We start from the raw sequence: 21,112 nt of genomic DNA, 5'->3' as shown, positions 1-21,112 counted from the left end.
TAGCAAACGTTTATTATGTAATTCCTCCTGGAACCAAGCTCCCCAGGGACTGGTCAGCAGAGGTTCTCTCCTGTCTTTGAGAGGAAATCTCTGATCTAGTCTTCCAGTCTGCTACTCCACTTTTGACAGAGGGAAGGAGGTCCAGACTTGTCCCCCAGTAACAAGGCCCCTTATGCCCATGCGGAATAGCCGCCACTCAAATAGCTGTGAACTTTAACGCCCTTTAAAGCGGAAGTGAGCGAGAGACCGAGAGGGAGCGAGAGAACAGGCACAAGACTCAATGGGGACTTTGTGTGGTTGATGAGCATAGCCAAGAGGGTCGCATATAGGGAGAGGAGGAGAGTGAGGGAGAAGGGGAGGTCTTAGAAGAGATTTGGGGAGAGGAGAATTGGATAATTTATGGCCTTGAGAGAAAAAGGGGTTTGCTAGGGCTCCCTTCACCGTGGTGACACCAGGGGCCCTTCTCTCGCCCCACTGTGGACCAGCCACAAAGGGGGGATTTCTTCATTTATTTATTCAATTTCATGCCATGTCGACCCAAAATGGCCTCTCTGCTTTCCGCGCCAAATCTCTTACCAACAAAAAACGAAGAGTCTGTCTTTTGCTGAATATTCAGTTTTTAGCTCTTTGTTGTTTTTCTTTTGGGGGGGGGGTGCCTGTGGTGGAAGCAGTGAAGAGAGATGTTTAGCTCAGGGGGTTCAGTTTCTGCTGGTGTGGGAACTGGAGCGAATTGAAAAGGGGGTTGGGTAGAGAATCTGACAAGAGTAGCGCTTGGCCGTGTTATTGATACAGAGTCTCCTGTGAGCTGGCCTGGTCCTTGTCAAGGCTATAGCTGCTGAATGCTGATCTAGCCATTCGCTGGTGAGCAAACAAAAAACACTGTCTCTCATTATCTGCTCCCCTGCTGGGTTATGTAAACCTGCTAGATTGCCATGGGAGACCTCTTACCAATAATGTCCCTATGGGTGGGATTTTTAGCATGTATTTACAAATATAATACATCTATTATAACATCCTGTATTCCATTTGCAAGCCCAGGAGACAACCTGTAAATGAAATGTTCAAACCTGTTGAAAAGGTTTGATGCAAGAATGGCCTACCTGACCCAATAAGTTATACTGCTAATAAAGTGTAATATGTTGAATTGTTCTCTTCCCTGGTTACTTCAGATCAGGGATTTCCACTTATGAGGAGTGTGTGGTGTCCAGTTAAGAAGGTCTTTAGGATGCCTTACCAGAGAAAGTAAAAAAAAAAAAAAAAAAATTACTGACCTTGGACATCACACATACACAGGGAAAAGAGAACCATGAAGACGCAGACACTGGTTTCACTTTGTCAATGGTCCTATACCCAGATTGAATAACAACAAAGACTTGGTTTATTATCTCTTTCATCAGAACACTAATGTAAGCACTTCCCCAAACATCTGCCACAGCCACCTGAAACAGAAGGGCTTGCCATTTCCTTCCCTTAATAATGGGATGAGAAAATGCTGCATTCCAATGGTGATACAGTTCATTGAAAAATGTGCCCAGCAGCTTTTCCCCTGCTTACTGTGTGCCCTCCTCCTCTGTCAGGCTGTCCTCCTCCAGCCCTCCTCTGTCACGCTGTCCTCGCTGCCCTGCCACAATGGCCATGTGGCCCCTTTTCTAACTTCCGCTTTTTTCTTCTTCTTTTCTTTTCTCACCTCCCCCACCACTTGTGCTCCCCCTTCCTTCCCCTCAGTCCTCAGCTCTGAGTTGCAAAACCTCTCTAGCAATTTCAGACTGTATGAAAGCCTATGGAACATGGTGTCAAAATAATAGAAATGACAAACATTTAAAATATACTATGCTGGCAATGCTAGAAACATAAGTTAGGTGGATAATGTGCTCTTTTACAGTTCCTGAAACATGTTAGTTGATAGATTTGTTTAGTTTATAAAAAAACAACCTAAACAAGAAAGAAAGAAAATACCGTCCCACACAAAAAATCGATAAAGTGCCCTTGTGAAGAGAGATGAAGGTGGTGGTTGTTCTAATTTGACATCTAATCAGCTAGCTGCCACTGGCAGTCACAATCCATTCATTCCTACTTTTCCAAAATGAACTTCCCCAAGCTGTATAGCAACACCAGGAAGCCAACGTTTAGACTCTCACTGAAAGAAATCACGAGATACTCTGCCAAGAGACTGAAGCCTTGGTAATGTCTTAATATGCACACACTTCCTTTTTCTATATAAACCCCCAGTTCTTTTCATCTTCACATTCTTTGTACTGCATACCCATCTACAGTATTAGTGGCATGTGATCCACAAAAGATACATGTCAATGTGTGCTACTTCGACAACCATGGTCGCAAGTTCGGATGTTTCACTGTTGGCCTTCAGGTCAATACTTCAAAATGTGTGAAATGAGCACACATGGGTTTTGCAACAAATGTCGATTCATGGACAAAGTAGTCAGATGATTGCCCAAACGAAACTGAATAACATCCTTTTGAGACCTTTCACAAATTGGCAGAGATGTACCTAATATCATCCTTGTAGAAAGCTCTAAATCCAGGTGACGGGCTCAAATGGTTTAAGAGTTGGTCTCATGCGTCCCCTTATTTCTGCTATAGAACCCTTTTAAAAGAAAATGTTTCTCTCAAATCCTTTTTTGAATTCAGAATGTGGAAACAATCTAAATGTTTCAGATAAAAACATAAATAGAACAGTTGACAAAGTCCCAGGCAATCTCTAACATTTTTTGCGGAACATTCTGTAACGTTGCACCTTCATGAGCAGACCCCACTTGAAATCCTTCCCAAGGCACCTCTGCTGAAAGCAGCCTGTTGGCACTTCCAAGCCTTGCTGGTCCAGCTGATTGAATTTCAGCTGACTGTCTATCTGAGATTTTGCCCCACTTTCACAACTTGGAACTGTCCCACAGGCTGTGATGACATGGCAGAATTATCCACTTCTCTATTACTTAATCCCAAACTCAATGTGCAAATTTAGGTTTCACAACAAAGTAGATTTTGTATGGTATTTTATTACTGTTGTTGCTCTCTGTTTCCAAACCCGACTCAATTGCGTGACAAGGCCTTTATGGGTTTTGACTGATAGCTGTTCTGAACTCTCTAAACTGCAAAGTATGTAATTGCCCCATCCCACAAGCTAATTGTTGTCTCGGTGAGGGAAATGCTTTAAGTTACAAGGACTATGTGTTTTTGAATGTTGATATGCTGAGAAATAGTATAAATACCGCTTTGATTTCATTCAATCCAGCCAAGCCCTTAAAATAACCATTTTGCATTCTTAAAGCAAATGTAACATACAGTGTAAATGGTTTTAATCACAGTTTTATGCATAGTTACAAGATGACATGGAATCATTCTGGGTGGTTCTGGACAGACTGTATATCTTGTCTATTGTGAACAAACGTTTCACTGGAATGCACTCAACTTTCTATTGGCAATGTAGTTTTACTCTGTTTCTCTGACATAGCCTTGTAGAAACCGGACTCTATAAGATCTTATTTCCTGCACTTTATGCTTATTACATTGTTTGCAATTGGAAAACATTCAAATGATGCCTACCTGACCCAGATTGCAATTTTGAATGGGCCTTTTTTGGACTGTGTAAAGAACGGCTGTATTTGTGTGAGGCTTCCAAAAATGACATTTCTGTGTGTTGCACCTGCCCTACATTGTTCAGGCATATTACCCTGTTATTAAACAAATAAAGAGAATATTTTACTATCACCAAATATGGCTGTAGTACAGTAAATGTACGGTCGCCTAAATCGGCAGTGTAGTTAATGAACAGAATCTAGTCTAGTCTCAGGGGACCTGGGGATTCAGTTTAGTGTCAGTTGAACTGGTGTTTCCTTACCTTTGATCACAATTTCCCTATGATAACCAAACCGTTTCACCCAGAACCATGGTTATACATAATCTTTTCATATTTCTACTGTACAACACGTTTACATTTAAGACCTATCCATATACATACATTCCCGCATGTTTTGGGGTTTATGAATATATTCCTTTTATTATTAACAAGACCATTGTCAATTTAATTAGATCTAAAAGCAACTTTAAAATCTATGCTAATTTAAACTAATTGGAAGTTGCCACCTGTCTACCTCAAAGTTATTGTGGTTATGACTGTTAGTTAAGGGTTTGAATCATGTTGAACTATGAAAGCTTGGCTCAGGGCGATCACTTTAACTCAGTCTGGTTTCAGGCTGGAGAAGGGGGCTTAGAACCAGGGCCATGATCAGGAGACACTAAACAGAAGAGGTTTTGAAACAGAGCAGGTAGTTTATTCCCTGTCCTTCCAAGAAGATGGGTGAATTTCCATTGCTTTCCATTTCAAAACATAACCAGTGACAGAGAGCCAGGCCATTTAAAGGGTGGACTTGGGAGGCAGCAGGCCTTTTCACTCTCCAGTTGAGCGAAATCAGAGCCCGACACCAACATATGGGCTGTCTGCCGTTTCACACCTTACCGTCTAGCCCCTCCTCGCTTCGCTAAGTCACAACAAAAGATGAAACTGGTCACCAATCCACATCTAACCCTTTGGCTGCAGATCATATGAGACTGGACCACACCCTCCCAGGGTTTCCCTGACTGTACCTCCTGCACTTTGTGGCAGAGAAAGACTACTCTCCATCTGTGGTACTTATTGGGCGTTGCCTACTCTAGTTTGTGGTGCTACTAGCTTCAAATGCTCTTCTTTTTAATCTACGACATGAACGTGTGGGGGATGTCATCTGCATTATTCGTAACAAACTCATTTTATAATTAGTATCAATAAGAAGGCAGCCAAATGGCTCTAATGGTTGCATCAGAGGATTTGTTGTGATTGTTAATCAATCAAGCATTTAATTTGGCCTGTATTCACAGTACTGCATTCATCTCATCTGTGGGCCCAAATGTTTTCTGCATACTATGAAGCATGAATGTCACAGTACTGCCAAGTTACAGAACTACATAATTAATGCTCTGATAATTTCCCAAATTTAGGTCATTCCATGTAATTTCAGTACACCATGACATCCACCATGTTTCTGTAGGTAGACAGCAGATATGATTAACATTTTTGGTTGACATGATTGATCAGTGATCAAATTTTGAGAAATGCTGTCCTCTAATCTAATAAAATGGTCAAACGCCACCCACAAAGCCCAGCCCAATGGTCGTTTTACATACTTTGTTCTCTGACCACATTATGGATATGCTCCTATTTGTTCTGGTTCTGACCACTTGATGTTTTTGACCAGGTCCTGACCATTTTAAATACACTAATGTTTGGTGAGAAAGGTGTCAGTATGCTGAAGATTAAGGAAGAGCTTTTTTGGTGGCATCTTTCACAGAGTTAGTGCAAAGGTTAATTTTTTATTTCTATTGAATGTTTCTCTGGCAACCTCTAGCTGGATATCTGCTGCTTTAACAGAAACGGCACCATTCTGTTGATCAGAAACTGGTAATGTCAGGTTATATGATGGAACATAAACCTAACTTAAATGAAACATTCATCTGAACCGGGGAAAACATCACCAGATTCAAAGGGATTGCATTACAAAGAAAGAAAAATAATGCTCGAAACTAAACTTATTTTCAATTTGTCAAACAAAAAGAATTGGATATTGGTATGGGCTTGGTTTGTGGGTGGCATTTGACTAGTTATTTGAATTCCCCAACATCAGGTTAAGAACAGTTTTGTTAAGAACAGAATCATTGTTAAGAACAGGTTTGGTCCGAATTGGATCCTGGGAAAAAGTGTTGAATATGTGAATCCTATGAATGGGAATGACCAACTTTAAAGTTAATCTTTAAACAAAAAAGTAGTAAAAGCATTTCAAACCATATACTAGTTTCACGACAATCTGAGATGGTGTCCCAAACCTCTTATGTGCTTTCTGAGGTGGAATTACTGTAATATGAATTCAATCCCAGCCCATGCTGTACGCTTTATAGCTCTATGCTCACTTGTTGCAATGTATTATTTTTCATACATGCCTGGCCATTTCAAACCAACATGACCCTTTCACACTTCCTATTCACAAAGCTTTGTTTCCTGTGATGGGACATCCTCCTCGCTGCATGTGTCATGAGCCAGCGAGCGTGTCTCATATGCTTTGTCTGCATTGGTTACTTCCCCTTCCCCTTCCAGCCACTGCACATCTTATTTGGAAAGAAGATACTCTTTTCAAAGAATTTCTGCAGAAAAATAAAAGCTCTGTCTTTGGCCACATACAAAAGACCATCAAAACAACAGCCGACTATTTATTTCCTTTTTTTTGTTAACAATTATTTATTTAAGGGTATCCCTTTGAGAACTCTATTTTGGAGGGTTCCCTGATAACATTAAAAAAATATGTTGCTATCTCGGTTTTGTGAATGTTATCTACACTCACAGGCCATTATTTAGAGGGAATCTCAGTTGCAATCTACACCCACAAGCCTATTTCGACTTCAACAATTGTCTTGAAAACTATTTAATTTAAATGACATTAACATAATATTGAAATACTAAAACTCTTGCTGTGCTGTAAGGTGCATAACATATGCGTGCCGTGCTTTGGCCAGACCGCTGAGCTGGGAGGCCTATACACTCACTGAAGTTGTTTAACTGGTAACTAACGTGGCGATCTCCTGTTCAAAGACTTGTGGTGGGTGATAGTAAATTGTTTGTGTGCCAGTGTGTGATTTGTATTTTTTTGTTGCAGTATATAGCTCTGGAAAAAATTAAGAGACCGCTGCACCTTTTAAAAAAAGGAAACTTTTGCGTGAGGAACAGAAGCGTTTAATTTGCAGTGGTCTATTAATTTTAACCCTGAAAATAATAGTGTCCTTCAAACTTTGCTTTTGTTAAAGAATCCTCCATTTGCAGCAATTACAGCCTTGCAGACCTTTGGTGTTCTAGTTGTCGATTTGTTCAGGTAATCTGAAGAGATTTCACCCCATGCTTCCTGAAGCACCTCCTACCAAGTTGGGCTGACTTGATTGACACTTCTTATGTACCATTCTGTCAAGCTGCTCCCACAACAGTTCAATAGGGCTGAGATCTGGTGACTGTGCAGGCCACTCCGTTATAGACAGAATACCAGCTGACTGCTTCTTCTCTAAATAGTTCTTGCATAGTTTGGAGCTGTGCTTTGGGTCATTGTCCTGTTGTAGGAGGGGATTGGCTCCAATCAAGTGCAGTCTACAGGGTACAGCATGGCGTTGCAAAATGGAGTGATAACCTTCCTTGGAGTGATAACAAATATCCCACTTTACCATCACCAAAGCAACCCCAGACCATCACATTGCCTCCACCATGCTTGGCAGAGGGTGTCGAGCACTCCTCCAGCCTCTTCATTTGGTCTACATCTGACAAATGCTCTCCTTTATGTTATGGGCAGACTTGATTCGTCTGACCATAACACTCTTTTCCAGTCTTCCTCTGTCCAGTGTCTGTGTTCTTTTGCCCATCTTAATCTTTTCTTTGTATTGGCTTGTCTGAGTTATGGCTTTTTCTTTGTAACTCTGCCTAAAAAGCCATCACCCTGGAGTCTGCTCTGCACTGTTGACGTTGGGACTGCTATTTTGATTGGATTAGCTAACATAACGTTCCATTGGAACACAGGATTGATGGTTGCTGATAATGGGCCTCTGTATGACTATGTAGATATTCCATAAAAAATCTGCCATTTCCAGCTACAATAGTCATTTATAACAATGTCTGCACTGTATTTCTGATCTATTTGATTTTAATGCACAAAAAATTAGTTTTTCTTTAGAAAACAAGGACATTTCTAAGTGGTCCCAAACTTTTGAATGGTTGTGTATTTGTTTCACAGAGCAGATAAGATCCTCTTCACCTTACCTGGTATGAGCAGCATAGCAGAGGGGATGCAATTCAAGAATGTAGATCCAGAGACCTGTAAAAACGTATTCCTTGTTTATAAAACTAAGTGCTGGTTTAATCATAATTATTATTATTAATTGATCAATAAATCTACCCATAAGACACTGCATTTTTCATCCTTGAATGCAATGTTATTGTTCAACATTTCTGACTGCTCTGTTTTCACTTCCTGCTTGAGCACTTGGTTCTGCATGAAGATGACAAAATAAACTACAGCAAATAATTTACACCTAAACCTTGGACATCATTCCCTCTCAATACTCTAACAAACCATACAAAGGATAGCAATTCAAAATGCAATTATATATTGCGATATGAAAAAATACAGTATGTCTTCAGAAAGAGTTTTGGCTATCAGTATGTATCCTACATTCTTCCCCTGCCCCATCCTCTACAATTAAAATGTATGAAACTCATGAAAATTGTTATATTTCAGAACTGGTTGCTAGGTAATAATATGTAACAGTAATAGTATGCAGTCTGTGGCCAAAGCACTGCAATCTGGTCCACTTATTCAGGGCGGCAGCCTTCACCATGTTCGCGGCAGTGTTTGTTGTAATACAGACTAGACAACTCTCATCTAGGCCCCAATCAGCTAAAGCTTCTCTCATCCCTGTTTCGATGTTCTCACTTGTATGATTCTCTGGGAAAATGCAGTTTGCAAACAGCGACTTTTTAGGTGGATGTCCGCATTAATAAAGTGTACAGTCCAACTTATGTAGGGCTCCGTTGTCCGGCTGGACCACAAGTCTGTTGTTGCTGTATAATATTCCACTTGTGACAGCCCTTTTCAACTTGTGCCTTGCATTTCTCATACAGCTCTGGGATGGCAACTTCAGAAAAATTGTTGCGTGATGGCATAACATACTGCTTGTCAAGCGACTGGATAATGTTTTTAAAACCGTCTTTGGTAACCGTGTTAAATGGTACCATGTCTTTGGCGACGTGAATTATTATTGAATCTGTGATTTCTCTCTTCCGTTTGGAACCTTTCTCGTATGGTGTAATACTGAAAAATGCATCCGAAATCGATTTTTGCTTTGGACAGCATTGATATGCTTTGCACTCGTCATATGAAGATTTGTGGTGCCACCTTAAATGATCGAACAAATTGGTCGTGTTGTGGCAACAATTGCAAGGCACTCTCAACAAAGTGCCTGTTTTTGGTCAACATCATCCTGTCTGTAGCCAAAATATTCTATGTAATTGACGGTGCATTTCTTTTTGCAACCAAATTCTCAATTTCGGTCTTTTTTGCCTGTTCCTCGCCCATCATTTCGTCATGTGCAAGCAGAGCCTGCATGTCAACTAAGTGCAGCAACTAACCGTGTTTAAAATAATTATAATAATAATAAACTGTGTATCCAATAACCCATAAATCAGAGTAAATGACCTTATATCAGACAGATACGGTGGGGCAAAAAAGTATTTAGTCAGCCACTAATTGTGCAAGTTCTCCCACTTAAAGATGAGAGAGGCCTGTAATTTTCATCATAGGTACACATCAGCTATGAGAGACAAAATTAGATTTTTTTTTCCAGAAAATCACATTGTAGGATTGTTAATGAATTTATTGGTAAATTATGGTGGAAAATAAGTATTTGGTCAATAACAAAAGTGAATCTCAATACTTTGTTATATACCCTTTGTTGGCAATGACAGAGGTCAAATGTTTTCTGTAAGTCTTCACAAGGTTTTCACACACTGTTGCTGGTATTTTGGCCCATTCCTCCATGCAGATCTCCTCTAGAGCAGTGATGTTTTGGGGCTGTTGCTGGGCAACACAGACTTTCAACTCCCTCCAAAGATTTTCTATGGGGTTGAGATCTGGTGACTGGCTAGGCCACTCCAGGACCTTGAAATGCTTCTTACGAAACCACTCCTTCGTTGCCCAGGCGGTGTGTTTGGGATCATTGTCATGCTGAAAGACCCAGCCACGTTTCATCTTCAATGCCCTTGCTGATGGAAGGAGGTTTACACTCAAAATCTCACGATACATGGCCCCATTCATGCTTTCCTTTACACGGATCAGTCGTCCTGGTCCCTTTGCAGAAAAACAGCCCCAAAGCATGATGTTTCCACCCCCATGCTTCACAGTAGGTATGGTGTTCTTTGGATGCAACTCAGCATTCTTTCTCCTCCAAACACGACAAGTTTAGTTTTTACCAAAAAGTTATATTTTGGTTTCATCTGACCATATGACATTCTCCCAATCCTCTTCTGGACCATCCAAATGCTCTCTAGCAAACCTCAGACGGGCCTGGACATGTACTGGCTTAAGCAGGGGGACACGTCTGGCACTGCAGGATTTGAGTCCCTGGCGGCGTAGTGTGTTACTGATGGTAGCCTTTGTTACTTTGGTCCCAGCTCTCTGCAGGTCATTCACTAGGTCCCCCCGTGTGGTTCTTGGATTTTTGCTCACATTTCTTATGATCATTTTGACCTCACGGGGTGAGTTCTTGCTTGGAGCCCCGGATTGAGGGAGATTATCAGTGGTCTTGTATGTCTACCATTTTCTTATAATTGCTCCCACAGTTGATTTCTTCACACCAAGCTGCTTACCTATTGCAGATTCAGTCTTCCCAGCCTGGTGCAGGTCTACAATTTTGTTTCTGGTGGCCTTTGACAGCTCTTTGGTCTTGGCCATAGTGGAGATTGGAGTGTGACTGTTAGAGGTTGTGGACAGGTGTCTTTTATACTGATTACAAGTTCAAAGAGGTGCCATTAATACAGGTAACGAGTGGAGGACAGAGGAGCCTGTGAAGTTTTGGGCCTGTGAGAGCCAGAAATCTTGCTTGTTTGTAGGTGACCAAATACTTATTTTACAGAGGATTTTACCAATAAATTCATAAAGAATCCTACAATGTGATTTTCCGGATTTTTTTTTCTAATTTTGTCTGTCATAGCTGAGGTGTACCTATGATGAAAATTACAGGCCTCTCATCTTTTTAAGTGGGAGAACATGCACAATTGGTGGCTGAATAAATATTTTTTGGCCCCACTGTATAGTGCTAATTTTCCATTTGAAAAATGTATGATATGTTTACCTTACTAAATCGCACGTTCTGCGATGTGACTATTACGGATGCGTACATCGCAATGTCGATGCTGAAATGATATATCGTGCAGCCCTACTTCTGACGGTGAGTAAGTCAGCACGTTGACTTATAGTGTTTGTTAATGAGGTGGGAAAGGGGTGCTATGTTTGTGAAAAGTCTTAGGCTTACATGCAAATGCAAAGATAATGCTCTAGTGTGAAGAAACAGTGCCTCATAAAGGTGTCTTCAAAATGGTGATTCTGCTTATATAGCTAAAACAATTAAATGGACCCAGTGACACTGATTTTAATATACAAAGCTAATGACATTTTCTTAATACCTGTATAGGTGGGGTGGGATTTTATAATTTCCTGTTCTATAGACCCCAGTGTCAGGCCCAGTAATGAGTTGAAAGTGGCTTTTAGGAGGGGAGTGGTGGATGAGGGAATGGAGGGGAGGCCAGAATATATTCAGACCAGAGGGAGCAATAAAAAAGCACATCTCTGAGGCAATACTGACAAAGCCCTCTGGCTTCCTGGCTCAGAGGTATAGCTAGAAGAAAAGGGAGGGCTTTTAAATGAGATGTGGACTGTATTGGGGTCTGGACGATAGAGGAATTTATTTGGTTTATTTAGCAATTGAAATCTGGCTCAAGTGTGTATTTAGACAGTCTGATCTCCACAAGGAAATATATTATTTTCGATTAAGCGGCTAGGTTTAGGGTAAAACATATAATTGGGCATTTGGGTCACAATTTGGGTTAGTTTTAGGTCTAGGCAATAGGGGTTAAATTTAGGTTAGGTTTAGATTAAGTTTAGGCATATTGGTTGTGTTATTTAGGGTAATTGTAACAGTTGGGTTTAAGGTTTGGGTATGCTTTGTCATTTTGATTGCATGCCTCCCAATTGCAACAATGTTGATGTGTATTATGATGACATTTTGTGGTGAATTAGGTCATTCACAGTTTTCCTTTCATTGGTGTTCATGTGCTTGAAGGAACTTGTCTAGTACCGGAAGTCTGAGCTCTTTTATCATGATGGGTCAATTTTGGCAGTGAATGTGATTATGTAATATTAACACCTTTCCCCCTCTGTGGGAGTTGAAACACATTTTAAGTAACCAAAACAACAAAGGGAAATGGGAATAATTTACTAACGTGTGTGTGTGTGTGTGTGTGTATATTCTGAATGTGTGGGTAATGGCAACACGCCACCACAGACACAATGGTGAAAGAGTGTGCAGGTCTCTATCAAATGCCTTTGTGTAGAATGCACCCTGGAAACCAAGCCCTGACAATGCACACAAGGTTAAAGACTCATCAATTGGATCTCCAGACAAAAGCTAAACTGTAAGTTTAGATAATATGCCTATTGTTTCAGACATTCAGGGTTTTGATTAATATAATTTGTCTCCATCTCAGGTGCTTGATTAGTTTTTCTGTTCAACAGGAACAATTCAGAAATTGCTGACTGTTTTGTTACTGGCCTGTCTTGTGGTCAGACTTGAGAATAAGCTGGTTGAAGCTGATCTATGTTTGGAGTGCCAAAAAAGCCTTACAGCCTAGCTCTCAGGCCACACAACCTGCTCCATCAAACAGCTGCTCCTGTCCTTGCTCCGTACAGTAGCAGACGATTAATTACCAGAATTTGAATCTGGCTATCAGACTACCATTTGACGTGCTCTTATTAGCACATTGTGTATTGATGATCAAGCTAAATTTAGCCTTGGTGCTATTCTGAGCCATCTGTAAGAGCACAGTGGATGACAGTCAGTGTCAGGTGTCTCTTACTGGCAGGTTTGGGGGTCAATTCAGTTTTTCATTTTCATCCATAGTTCTATGCCAGACCAAATGTTGATTCCCATTCCCCTCAGTGGGACCTTGAGTGGTCCCTGCTCTGGTAAAGCATGTACAACTCCGGACCTTTTACGTTAAGACATAACTAATGTGTTGTGAAATGGTTATTATGGGCTATGTTGAGGTCAGTGTTTTTCCAATCAGATCGCATGGCCTTGGGGGGAATGACAACCTATTCAAAACTGCAGAAAAATGTACTTGTGTATTTTACTATGAGTATTTGCAAGGGGGGAGGGGGGGTGTATGTTAAGTTATCTATAGATAGTTGGCTTGTTTGTGCAGGCTTGCAGTATGTGGTTCTGCCCTAGTAAATCAAATGGATCAACTGTTCTGTACTAATTCCAATTGATAATGTTGGTTTCAAAATATGAGTAATCAGCCCGAGTTATAATGCAGTTTGATCCCATTCACGTTTTCTCACCATAAATGGGCTACGAATGCAGTTTAGTTCTTTATTTGTGTGCTGCCACTCTCAACACAACAACACAGACACATCTGTAGCTCCTGTTCTCCTCCCTATAGCTCACTCAGTAACAGTCTGCCTCCCTGCCTGACAATCACAAGCAGGTCACAGTTCACACAATTCATACAAATGAACAAAGCTATTTCATGGTAGCAGCAGTGCATTCAGTCATCCTAAACCCTGCCCCCCGCTGTCAACATACTGTATTCTCACCGGCAAGATCGGTTTCAAAGTAGCCCGATTTGCCGAGCTACTTCCCACTGAGTCTCAGTATGAAGGGAAAAGGGTCATGCCCTCCCTACTTCAAATCAGTCTGGGTATGAATGTCTGCTAAATTTGTAAAATGTAAATACATGTTCATGCACACATGGTGGGTAGAATTATGACTTGGCGCACAGTAAAGTATTTTTATTAAACCTCTAACTTGTCAAATCTGTCATGATTTCTTTGTTTTTTATGTTTTTGTCTTCATGACATTTTTAGATGTTGACCTTTTCAGGTTTAGAGGTGACTGCAGAATGCCACAACACTCCCATTCCTTTTATGGCATAGCTAGTGTACAGTAATTCACTCTTAGTAGTCATCATTTGTTTTGTTACAATGCAGTTATGCTGATATAAGCGTATTGGGTTGACATCCATACAAACATCAAGATTTTCGACAATATCCTAAACATAGGCTGGTTTTGATTATGGACATTGAGATTTGGGATGGTTCACCCATGGTGTCTTCCCAAGAACCCGGTAACCCCTGTTGTGCGTGACATCCATAATGCTTCTAACTGACATATATTCAATTTTCTGGTTTATAAAGTCCCTCAGTTGGTGCTATACTGCTTTGCCACCACAAAATCCCAGGCCCACATACATTCATTTAAAAAGCTTTCTTTTTCTGTCTCAGCCTAGGGGCTTGAGTTGAGACCGCTGACCCCAAGAACACCTGTTTTCATCCAATCACAGCATTCCTGACAGAGAGGTCAGTCCAGTCCTCTGCTAGCGTACCTTCCGCCTTTCAATTTAATTCCCCTTGAGAGAAACCACAATAGCATTCTCTCTTACCTTGATTTGTTCATTTACGACAAGCAAAACGGTTGACCTTACGGGAACGGAAAACCAAAGCCTCAATAACACTGCACTGACATCAGACGCTGAAGAGCCAACCGGATTCATGGATATATGAAAATGAACACCCTTATCTGACCTAATCTACCAGCTGCATTTATTTGGAAACAACAGGTGAATTAGTCGTTTAGATGCATGTCCAATGGAGGGTTTCTGTTGGCATGGCTCGGAGATGTATTTTCTCTCCTCATGTTATTGTTTCCTCTGTTTTTTTTATCCACCAACCACCTGTCTTTTTAGAAGGACGCTGTCGATATTCAAGCCACATCCACCTGCAAAAGGTTGAATTACAATTTTGACCGGTGTGTTATCTGATCTTATTGTTTCCCTTTCTGTGATTCCTGTGGTGGCACGTGGCGCCTGGAGATAGGACGGTTCTTCCCTGTTATGCTCACATAAACGAGCGCAGACGTTGTGACGGAACACTGCCGATAGCCAATACATCCCGGGCGAGAATTGCTGTTGTCTGGGGTTTACCCAAACACTGAATAGACCTCTTTGTTGCTTGCAGCCTTGCACACTTGTACAAAACCCTTCACATCTGTGAGGCACATTTAGGCCTTTAAAAGTGAGAGCGTCCGTGAGTAAATTGTGACCTGAGACACATTTTCACCCACTCTTCTATTCCAATCCCCCCTTACTGCCCATGATGGTTTTTCCGCCCTTGGATCACCTTTCAGTGCCTATCCCCCTTTACTCCTCACGTGAAGTGGGGAAGTCCTTTCTTGGCCTTCCTTCTAAGATGCCAGGGGGTAATATTCCACATGAATGGGCTCCCTCAACATGGACATGGTAAAAGTCACCATATGGGTGGATTAATGAGAATGTCATGCCTGGAGCACAATCCACCCATCCTGCACTAGCCAAAATGAATGCAACACAGCACCAGGCACTCTGACATCTTTCCAAAACTGCAAGCGGTTGTTCCTGTCAGCTTGAAGAGACAGTCAGGTGGAATTTGGCAGTTTTGCCACTATTTTATTGCTCTGTTACACCAGGCAAGCTTAATCAACCACAGGTTCTGCATGTACATGGTGGTCCACCAGAGTATTTGCATTATGCTCTCTAATTACCCAAGTCCCAGCGCAGCTCTCAAGACCACTGCATGCTGTTTTAAGTTGACGTATGTAACTGCTAGTTATTTAGACAATATATTTTTCCCAACTGTCAGATTGAGACTGGCCGACTGACTGAGGTGGCGTCAGTATTTTATATGCTGATGTGTGATTTAAGACGGTCAGTTATTCATTAAAGCTTAATGCATAGGTGCCTGCTGAGTCATTGAAAGTGCCACACATTTTTTAGGGCTGCACTTAATAAAAATGTTGATGGGTTCATTTATCAGTAAGGTGGTGAATGGTTAGCTAGCTGGAGCTGCTCAACTGCTCAAGTAGATCATCAGTTTGTTGGTGAAGAACTTGACATTAACGTTAACTCAGCCATGCAGTCAACATTTCTCAATTAAAAACGTAACTCCATAAATACAAATTATAACGAATGACGAATTCGTATTATATAAACTTGCCGTGCTAAGCACTATTCATATTCTGTCATCACGGTTACAACGTGTTTTCTCTTTAAATGCTCATGCATTACAGTCGTGCTCCCATGCCATGAGAGTTCTGCGTTGCAAATTTGTTCTCCGTTCGCAATAAACTGCTTTCGATGAATTCCTAAGTGTAAAGTGGTCCCATACAGTGCTTTTGACGTTTTTGGTCGTACGCGAGTGCCCTCCATTGTAGCCGGTTAAAGCCTCTGCGAATCAGTAATGACATAATCGACTTTTATCAAATAATTGTTGCAGCCCGACATTTTTGCCAGAACGCGTAAGCGGCTTCGGCCAAGAGCGAATGTTTCTTTACTGATTGAGCGAGTGACTGACTGACTGGTTGCCCTTTTGTTAAATAGCATAGTGGTTAAGTGACGTGGACCTGCACACGATAGGTCCCACGTTCGGGACTCGTCACGGTCAAATCAAATTATCCATTAGGATTTGTTCCGGACTGACAAACACTTTGCTGCCTACAACTTTCAGTAGCTGCCTTGTAGTCAGCCTAAAATAAAACTGTTTACGTTTATATTGCGACTATTTCTGGTGGATTTTCGAAGTACGCATCCTTGCATGCTTTTTGGGTCATGATAGGCAAACTTCGCTGTCTACAACCTTCAGTAGCTACGTAATAGTTAGCCTAAACTAAAACTGTTTACGGATTGCGACTATTTCTGGTGCGTTTTCGAAGTACGCATTCATGCAAGCATTTTGGGGTAATATAGACTAGATCAAAACCCCTTGGGCACGGGTTTCGACGATTCTCTCATCATTTCACTTGACGAGTAGTAAGTTAGTAGACACTAGTAAGCCTATTACTGGCAAATAAGCTGTTAAAACGGTCAGCGGCAAAAGCCATACATTTTATGGATGCTATTTGTAGTGGAGGTGAACTAAAAAACGTTAGTTAACACAATGCTTAATGGTGTGTGGTGAAATATTCAAACTTGGCATGATGTTAACGCGTGACATTATATTACTGTGGCCTAGTGGTTAAAGACACAGCCTCTCGCGTGGAGACCCGGGTTCGAATCTAATGAGGGCAACAACAGTTATCACTTCTAATTGCGGGCCGGCTGAACTAGGCTTGCCTGGTTCCCTTTCTGATTTCACAAGCTTAATCTTATGTTGGTGAGAAACTTTGTACACATTGTCACAGAGGGCGAGATAGAGAGTCTTTCTTCTACATGTCCTTTGTTCTCTCTGTGAAGGATTTGACTAACATGTCATTGTTTCTCCAGAGAGACACATGGCTCTCATTATAAGGTTTATTACCGTGTAACACTACATCCTGGATATGAAAACGTGGGATGCTTGGTAACTGACAAAGGTATTGTATTTATAGAAGTGCACGGTTTAGGTGTCTTCTAATGAAGGGAGTATTAAACAACCCAGGTGGGCTGGTAAGCTGTGAACCTCAAACACAGGTGCCTGAGGAAAAACTCAGTCTAATGGATGTGTCCCACCTAACTGTATCATTGACCCACTTCCACTCAGTCTACTGCCTTACTGAGTAGCACTGTCTAACTGTGAAACACCATCACTCCCTGAACTTTTCCACTTACGATGTTGTCTAAAAAGCGCTGTTTCAAATAAATGTATTTATTATTACTGCTGTTGTAGTAGCTACCCATTTCATGGTGATTCTGTGTGGTATGTATGTCAGGCGAAGTTAAAGGAGAACACAGATGTGTGTTAGTTCCTTTGTTATCCGTGTCCATTTGGTTGTTTGTGTAGACCTGAATGTGCCTATGTTAATTCAGAATAATTATGAATCTCACAGGAGGAAGTTTATACCCAACCTGCGCCTCAGAACTAAAATTTCTACTGCATTTCCCCATGGCCATCTTGGTGTTCATACCACTTACTGTATGATGTCATCTTTTATCCTCATGCAGGCCTTTTTGCACAGAATCAGACAAACTCCCGAAGACCGGCAGTGTTTGGCGCCTGAGCATGTCAAGGTAAACAGGAAAACTGTTCTTATGATCTGACCAAAATTCCAAAATGCTTCTGACCATCTGTTTGGCCTGGTAAGGCAGTGTGTAGGGAGTAGACCTTCAGAAAACGTCCCCTCCCTGCTTCCACAGATACTGTTCTCTAACATCGAGGCGATCCTGGAGGTTCACACTGATGTGCTGTCCGCAGTGGAGGCCAGCCTGCAGCCGGAGCCCCAGCCCGGGCACGCCCTCGGACACGTCTTCCTCACCTTCGTAAGTGACCGACTTCCATGTACAGGCACGCTTTAAATGGACAGGGAAGACAGACATCCGTGCGCATGCACATCCGTGCTCTCTCTCTGTCTCTCTCTCTCTCAATGATTCTCTCTCTGTCTCGCGTACTCTGCTCGGTGCCCCCCCATTCACTTTTCCCATGAACCCTACTTGATGCTGTGAAAATGAATTTGAAAAGTGTCCTTTAACAACTCCCTCTTTCACAAACCAATACACACAATCCTCTCCCTCTCTTCCTCGCTCACTAATTTGCCCTCCCATCCCGCTCCCCCCATGGAAAAAGCCTGCATCCTGTCAGCCAGAAAGACCCCTCTATCCTTTCCCCTCCAGCCCCATGCAGGCCCCTGTCACTGGCATCCCCTTCAGCAGATTGCTTTCCTCCGTCCCTTCCTCCCCCCCCCCTTCTCCTCCCCCCTTTTGAACCCATTTGGCCCTTAGGGACAACAAAGAGCTGCCTGTGTCGGAGTAAAAGATGGTGTATCAGTCATCAATGGGACACACACAGACAAACACAAACACATATTCGGAGGGCGTGTACACACACACACACACACACACACACTGAAGGGACTTTGTAGAAAGAGCGGCGTTTGATTGAGTTGACAGAAAGCATGTTGTAAATTGTGTTTGTTCATGCTCATATAGTAAAATCAGAAGATATCTATATTATATCAATTTAAAGAATGTTAAGAATTGCTTTTCTTTTTTGTTTATTGGTTTTGTCTTAAATATGCAAATAAAGCAGTGAAAATCAAGGTAGTAGTTGCAGGAGCATTTATGTAATTAAAACTACTGCTTGCTTCCCAGATTTTGATTAATAATGACATATTTAATGAAAAATAGTTACATTTTTTCTTCAATTTTTTTTTTAAGTTCAAACCCGATTCCAAAAAAGTTGGGACAATGTACAATTGTGAATAAAAACAGAATGCAATGATGTGGAAGTTTCAAATTTCAATATTTTATTCAGAATACAACATAAATGACATATCAAATGTTTAAACTGAGAAAATGTATCACTTTAAGGGAAAAATAAGTTGATTTAAAATTTCATGGCATCAACACATCTCAAAAAAGATGGGACAAGGCCATGTTTACCACTGTGTGGCATCCCCTCTTCTTTTTATAACAGAGTGCAAACATCTGGGGACTGAGGAGACAAGATGCTCAAGTTTATGAATAGGAATGTTGTCCCATTCTTGTCTAATACAGGCTTCTAGTTGCTCAACTGTCTTAGGTCTTCTTCGTCGCACCTTCCTCTTTATGATGCGCCAAATGTTTTCTATGGGAGAAAGATCTGGACTGCAGGCTGGCCATTTCAGTACCCGGATCCTTCTTCTATGCAGCCATGACATTGTAATTGATGCAGTATGTGGTCTGGCATTGTCATGTTGGAAAATGCAAGGTCTTCCCTGAAAGAGATGACATCTGGATGGGAGCATATGTTGTTCTAGAACTTGGATATAACTGTCAGCATTGATGGTGCCTTTCCAGGTGTGTAGGCTGCCCATGCCTCACGCACTCATGCAACCCCATACCATCAGAGATGCAGGCTTCTGAACTGAGCGCTGATAACAAACTGAGTTGTCCTTGTCCTCTTTAGTCCGGATGACATGGCGTCCCAGTTTTCCAAAATGAACTTCGAATTTTGATTTGTCTGACCACAGAACACTTTTCCACTTTGCCACAGTTCGTTTTAAATGATCATTGGCCCAGAGAAAAGCCTGCGCTTCTGGATACTGTTTAGATACGGTTTATTTTTTGACCTATAGAGTTTTAGCCGGCAACGGCGAATGGCACTGTGGATTGTGTTCACCGACAATGTTTTCTGGAAGTATTCCTGAGCCCATGTTGTGATTTCCATTACAGTATCATTCCTGTATGTGATGCAGTGCTGTCTGAGGGCCCGATGATCACGGGCATCCAGTATGGTTTCCCGGCCTTGACCCTTACGCACAGAGATTGTTCCAGATTCTCTGAATCTTTGGATGATGTTATGCACTGTAGATGATGATAACTTCATACTCTTTGCAATTTTTCTCTGAGAAACTCCTTTCTGATATTGCTCCACTATTTTTCGCCACAGCATTGGGGGAATTGATGATCCTCTGCCCATCTTGACTTCTGAGAGACACTGCCACTCTGAGAGGCTCGTTTTATACCCAATCATGTTGCCAATTGACATAATAAGTTGCAAATTGGTCCCCCAGCTGTTCCTTATCTGTACATTGAACTTTTCCAGCCTCTTATTGCTACCTGTCCCAACTATTTTGGAATGTGTAGCTCTCATGAAATCAAAAATGACCCAATATTTGGCATGACATTACAAAATGTCTCACTTTCAACATTCAACATGTTATCTATATTCTATTGTGAATTAAATATAAGTTTATGAGATTTGTAAATTATTCCATTCCTTTTTTACTCATAATTTGTACAGTGTCCCCACTTTTTTGGATCGGGTTTGTATATCTTGGCTTATCTATATATTTTTTAATGATTTTTAAATGGTTGTGGGCATCACCCTTCTCCAGACAGCTGATATGGGTAGATGAATGTATGGGGAGATGAATCAAAAACAACAAGATGTATGATGTTAGAGTTTACCAAAGACAGGACAAGACTCTCAAATACTCTATACTCAGCCAGTTCTCAAGGGTAAGGATTGGACAACTGAAGTGATTAAATCACCTCAACATTTTCCCCCCGTTGAGGTCAGAAAGGGCTAAATGGTTGAACGGAGCTGTGATGTGTAGTAACCAAGCTTTGTTTTTCGAATTGGATAGTACACGGTAGAATCCTCAAACCAGGAGCTGTCAGAATAATTGTGTTTGGAAGAGAGAAGGATGGCCAGCTTTCTAACTCCAGACAGTATCCGTCACAGGGCATTCCTCTGTTGTGACCTCTTTTCAACTCACACATCTCATCCAATCTGCTTTCCCTGCCTGGTGCCCTTCGCCCTGTGCCCTT

The 21,112-nt window shown here is 41.5% G+C and overlaps 1 protein-coding gene across 5 annotated transcripts in view; it reads left to right on the top strand.

Moving 5' to 3' along the window:
- The window catches only part of prex1 (phosphatidylinositol-3,4,5-trisphosphate-dependent Rac exchange factor 1), a 93,389-nt gene that overhangs the window by 12,877 nt on the left and 59,400 nt on the right, over window positions 1-21,112 (top strand). For all 5 annotated transcript variants that reach the window (XM_034295833.1, XM_034295834.1, XM_034295831.1 and 2 more), the window contains 2 exons: window positions 17,807-17,872; window positions 17,999-18,121. In XM_034295833.1, coding sequence (XP_034151724.1) covers window positions 17,807-17,872; window positions 17,999-18,121 — 189 coding nt within the window. The remainder of the gene's footprint in view (window positions 1-17,806; window positions 17,873-17,998; window positions 18,122-21,112) is intronic.

This window comes from Esox lucius, chromosome 12 (assembly GCF_011004845.1).
Source record: "Esox lucius isolate fEsoLuc1 chromosome 12, fEsoLuc1.pri, whole genome shotgun sequence".
NCBI classification, from domain to species: domain Eukaryota; kingdom Metazoa; phylum Chordata; class Actinopteri; order Esociformes; family Esocidae; genus Esox; species Esox lucius.
Note: the sequence above shows the minus strand (reverse complement) of the source record. Positions and strands in the feature narration are given on the sequence as shown.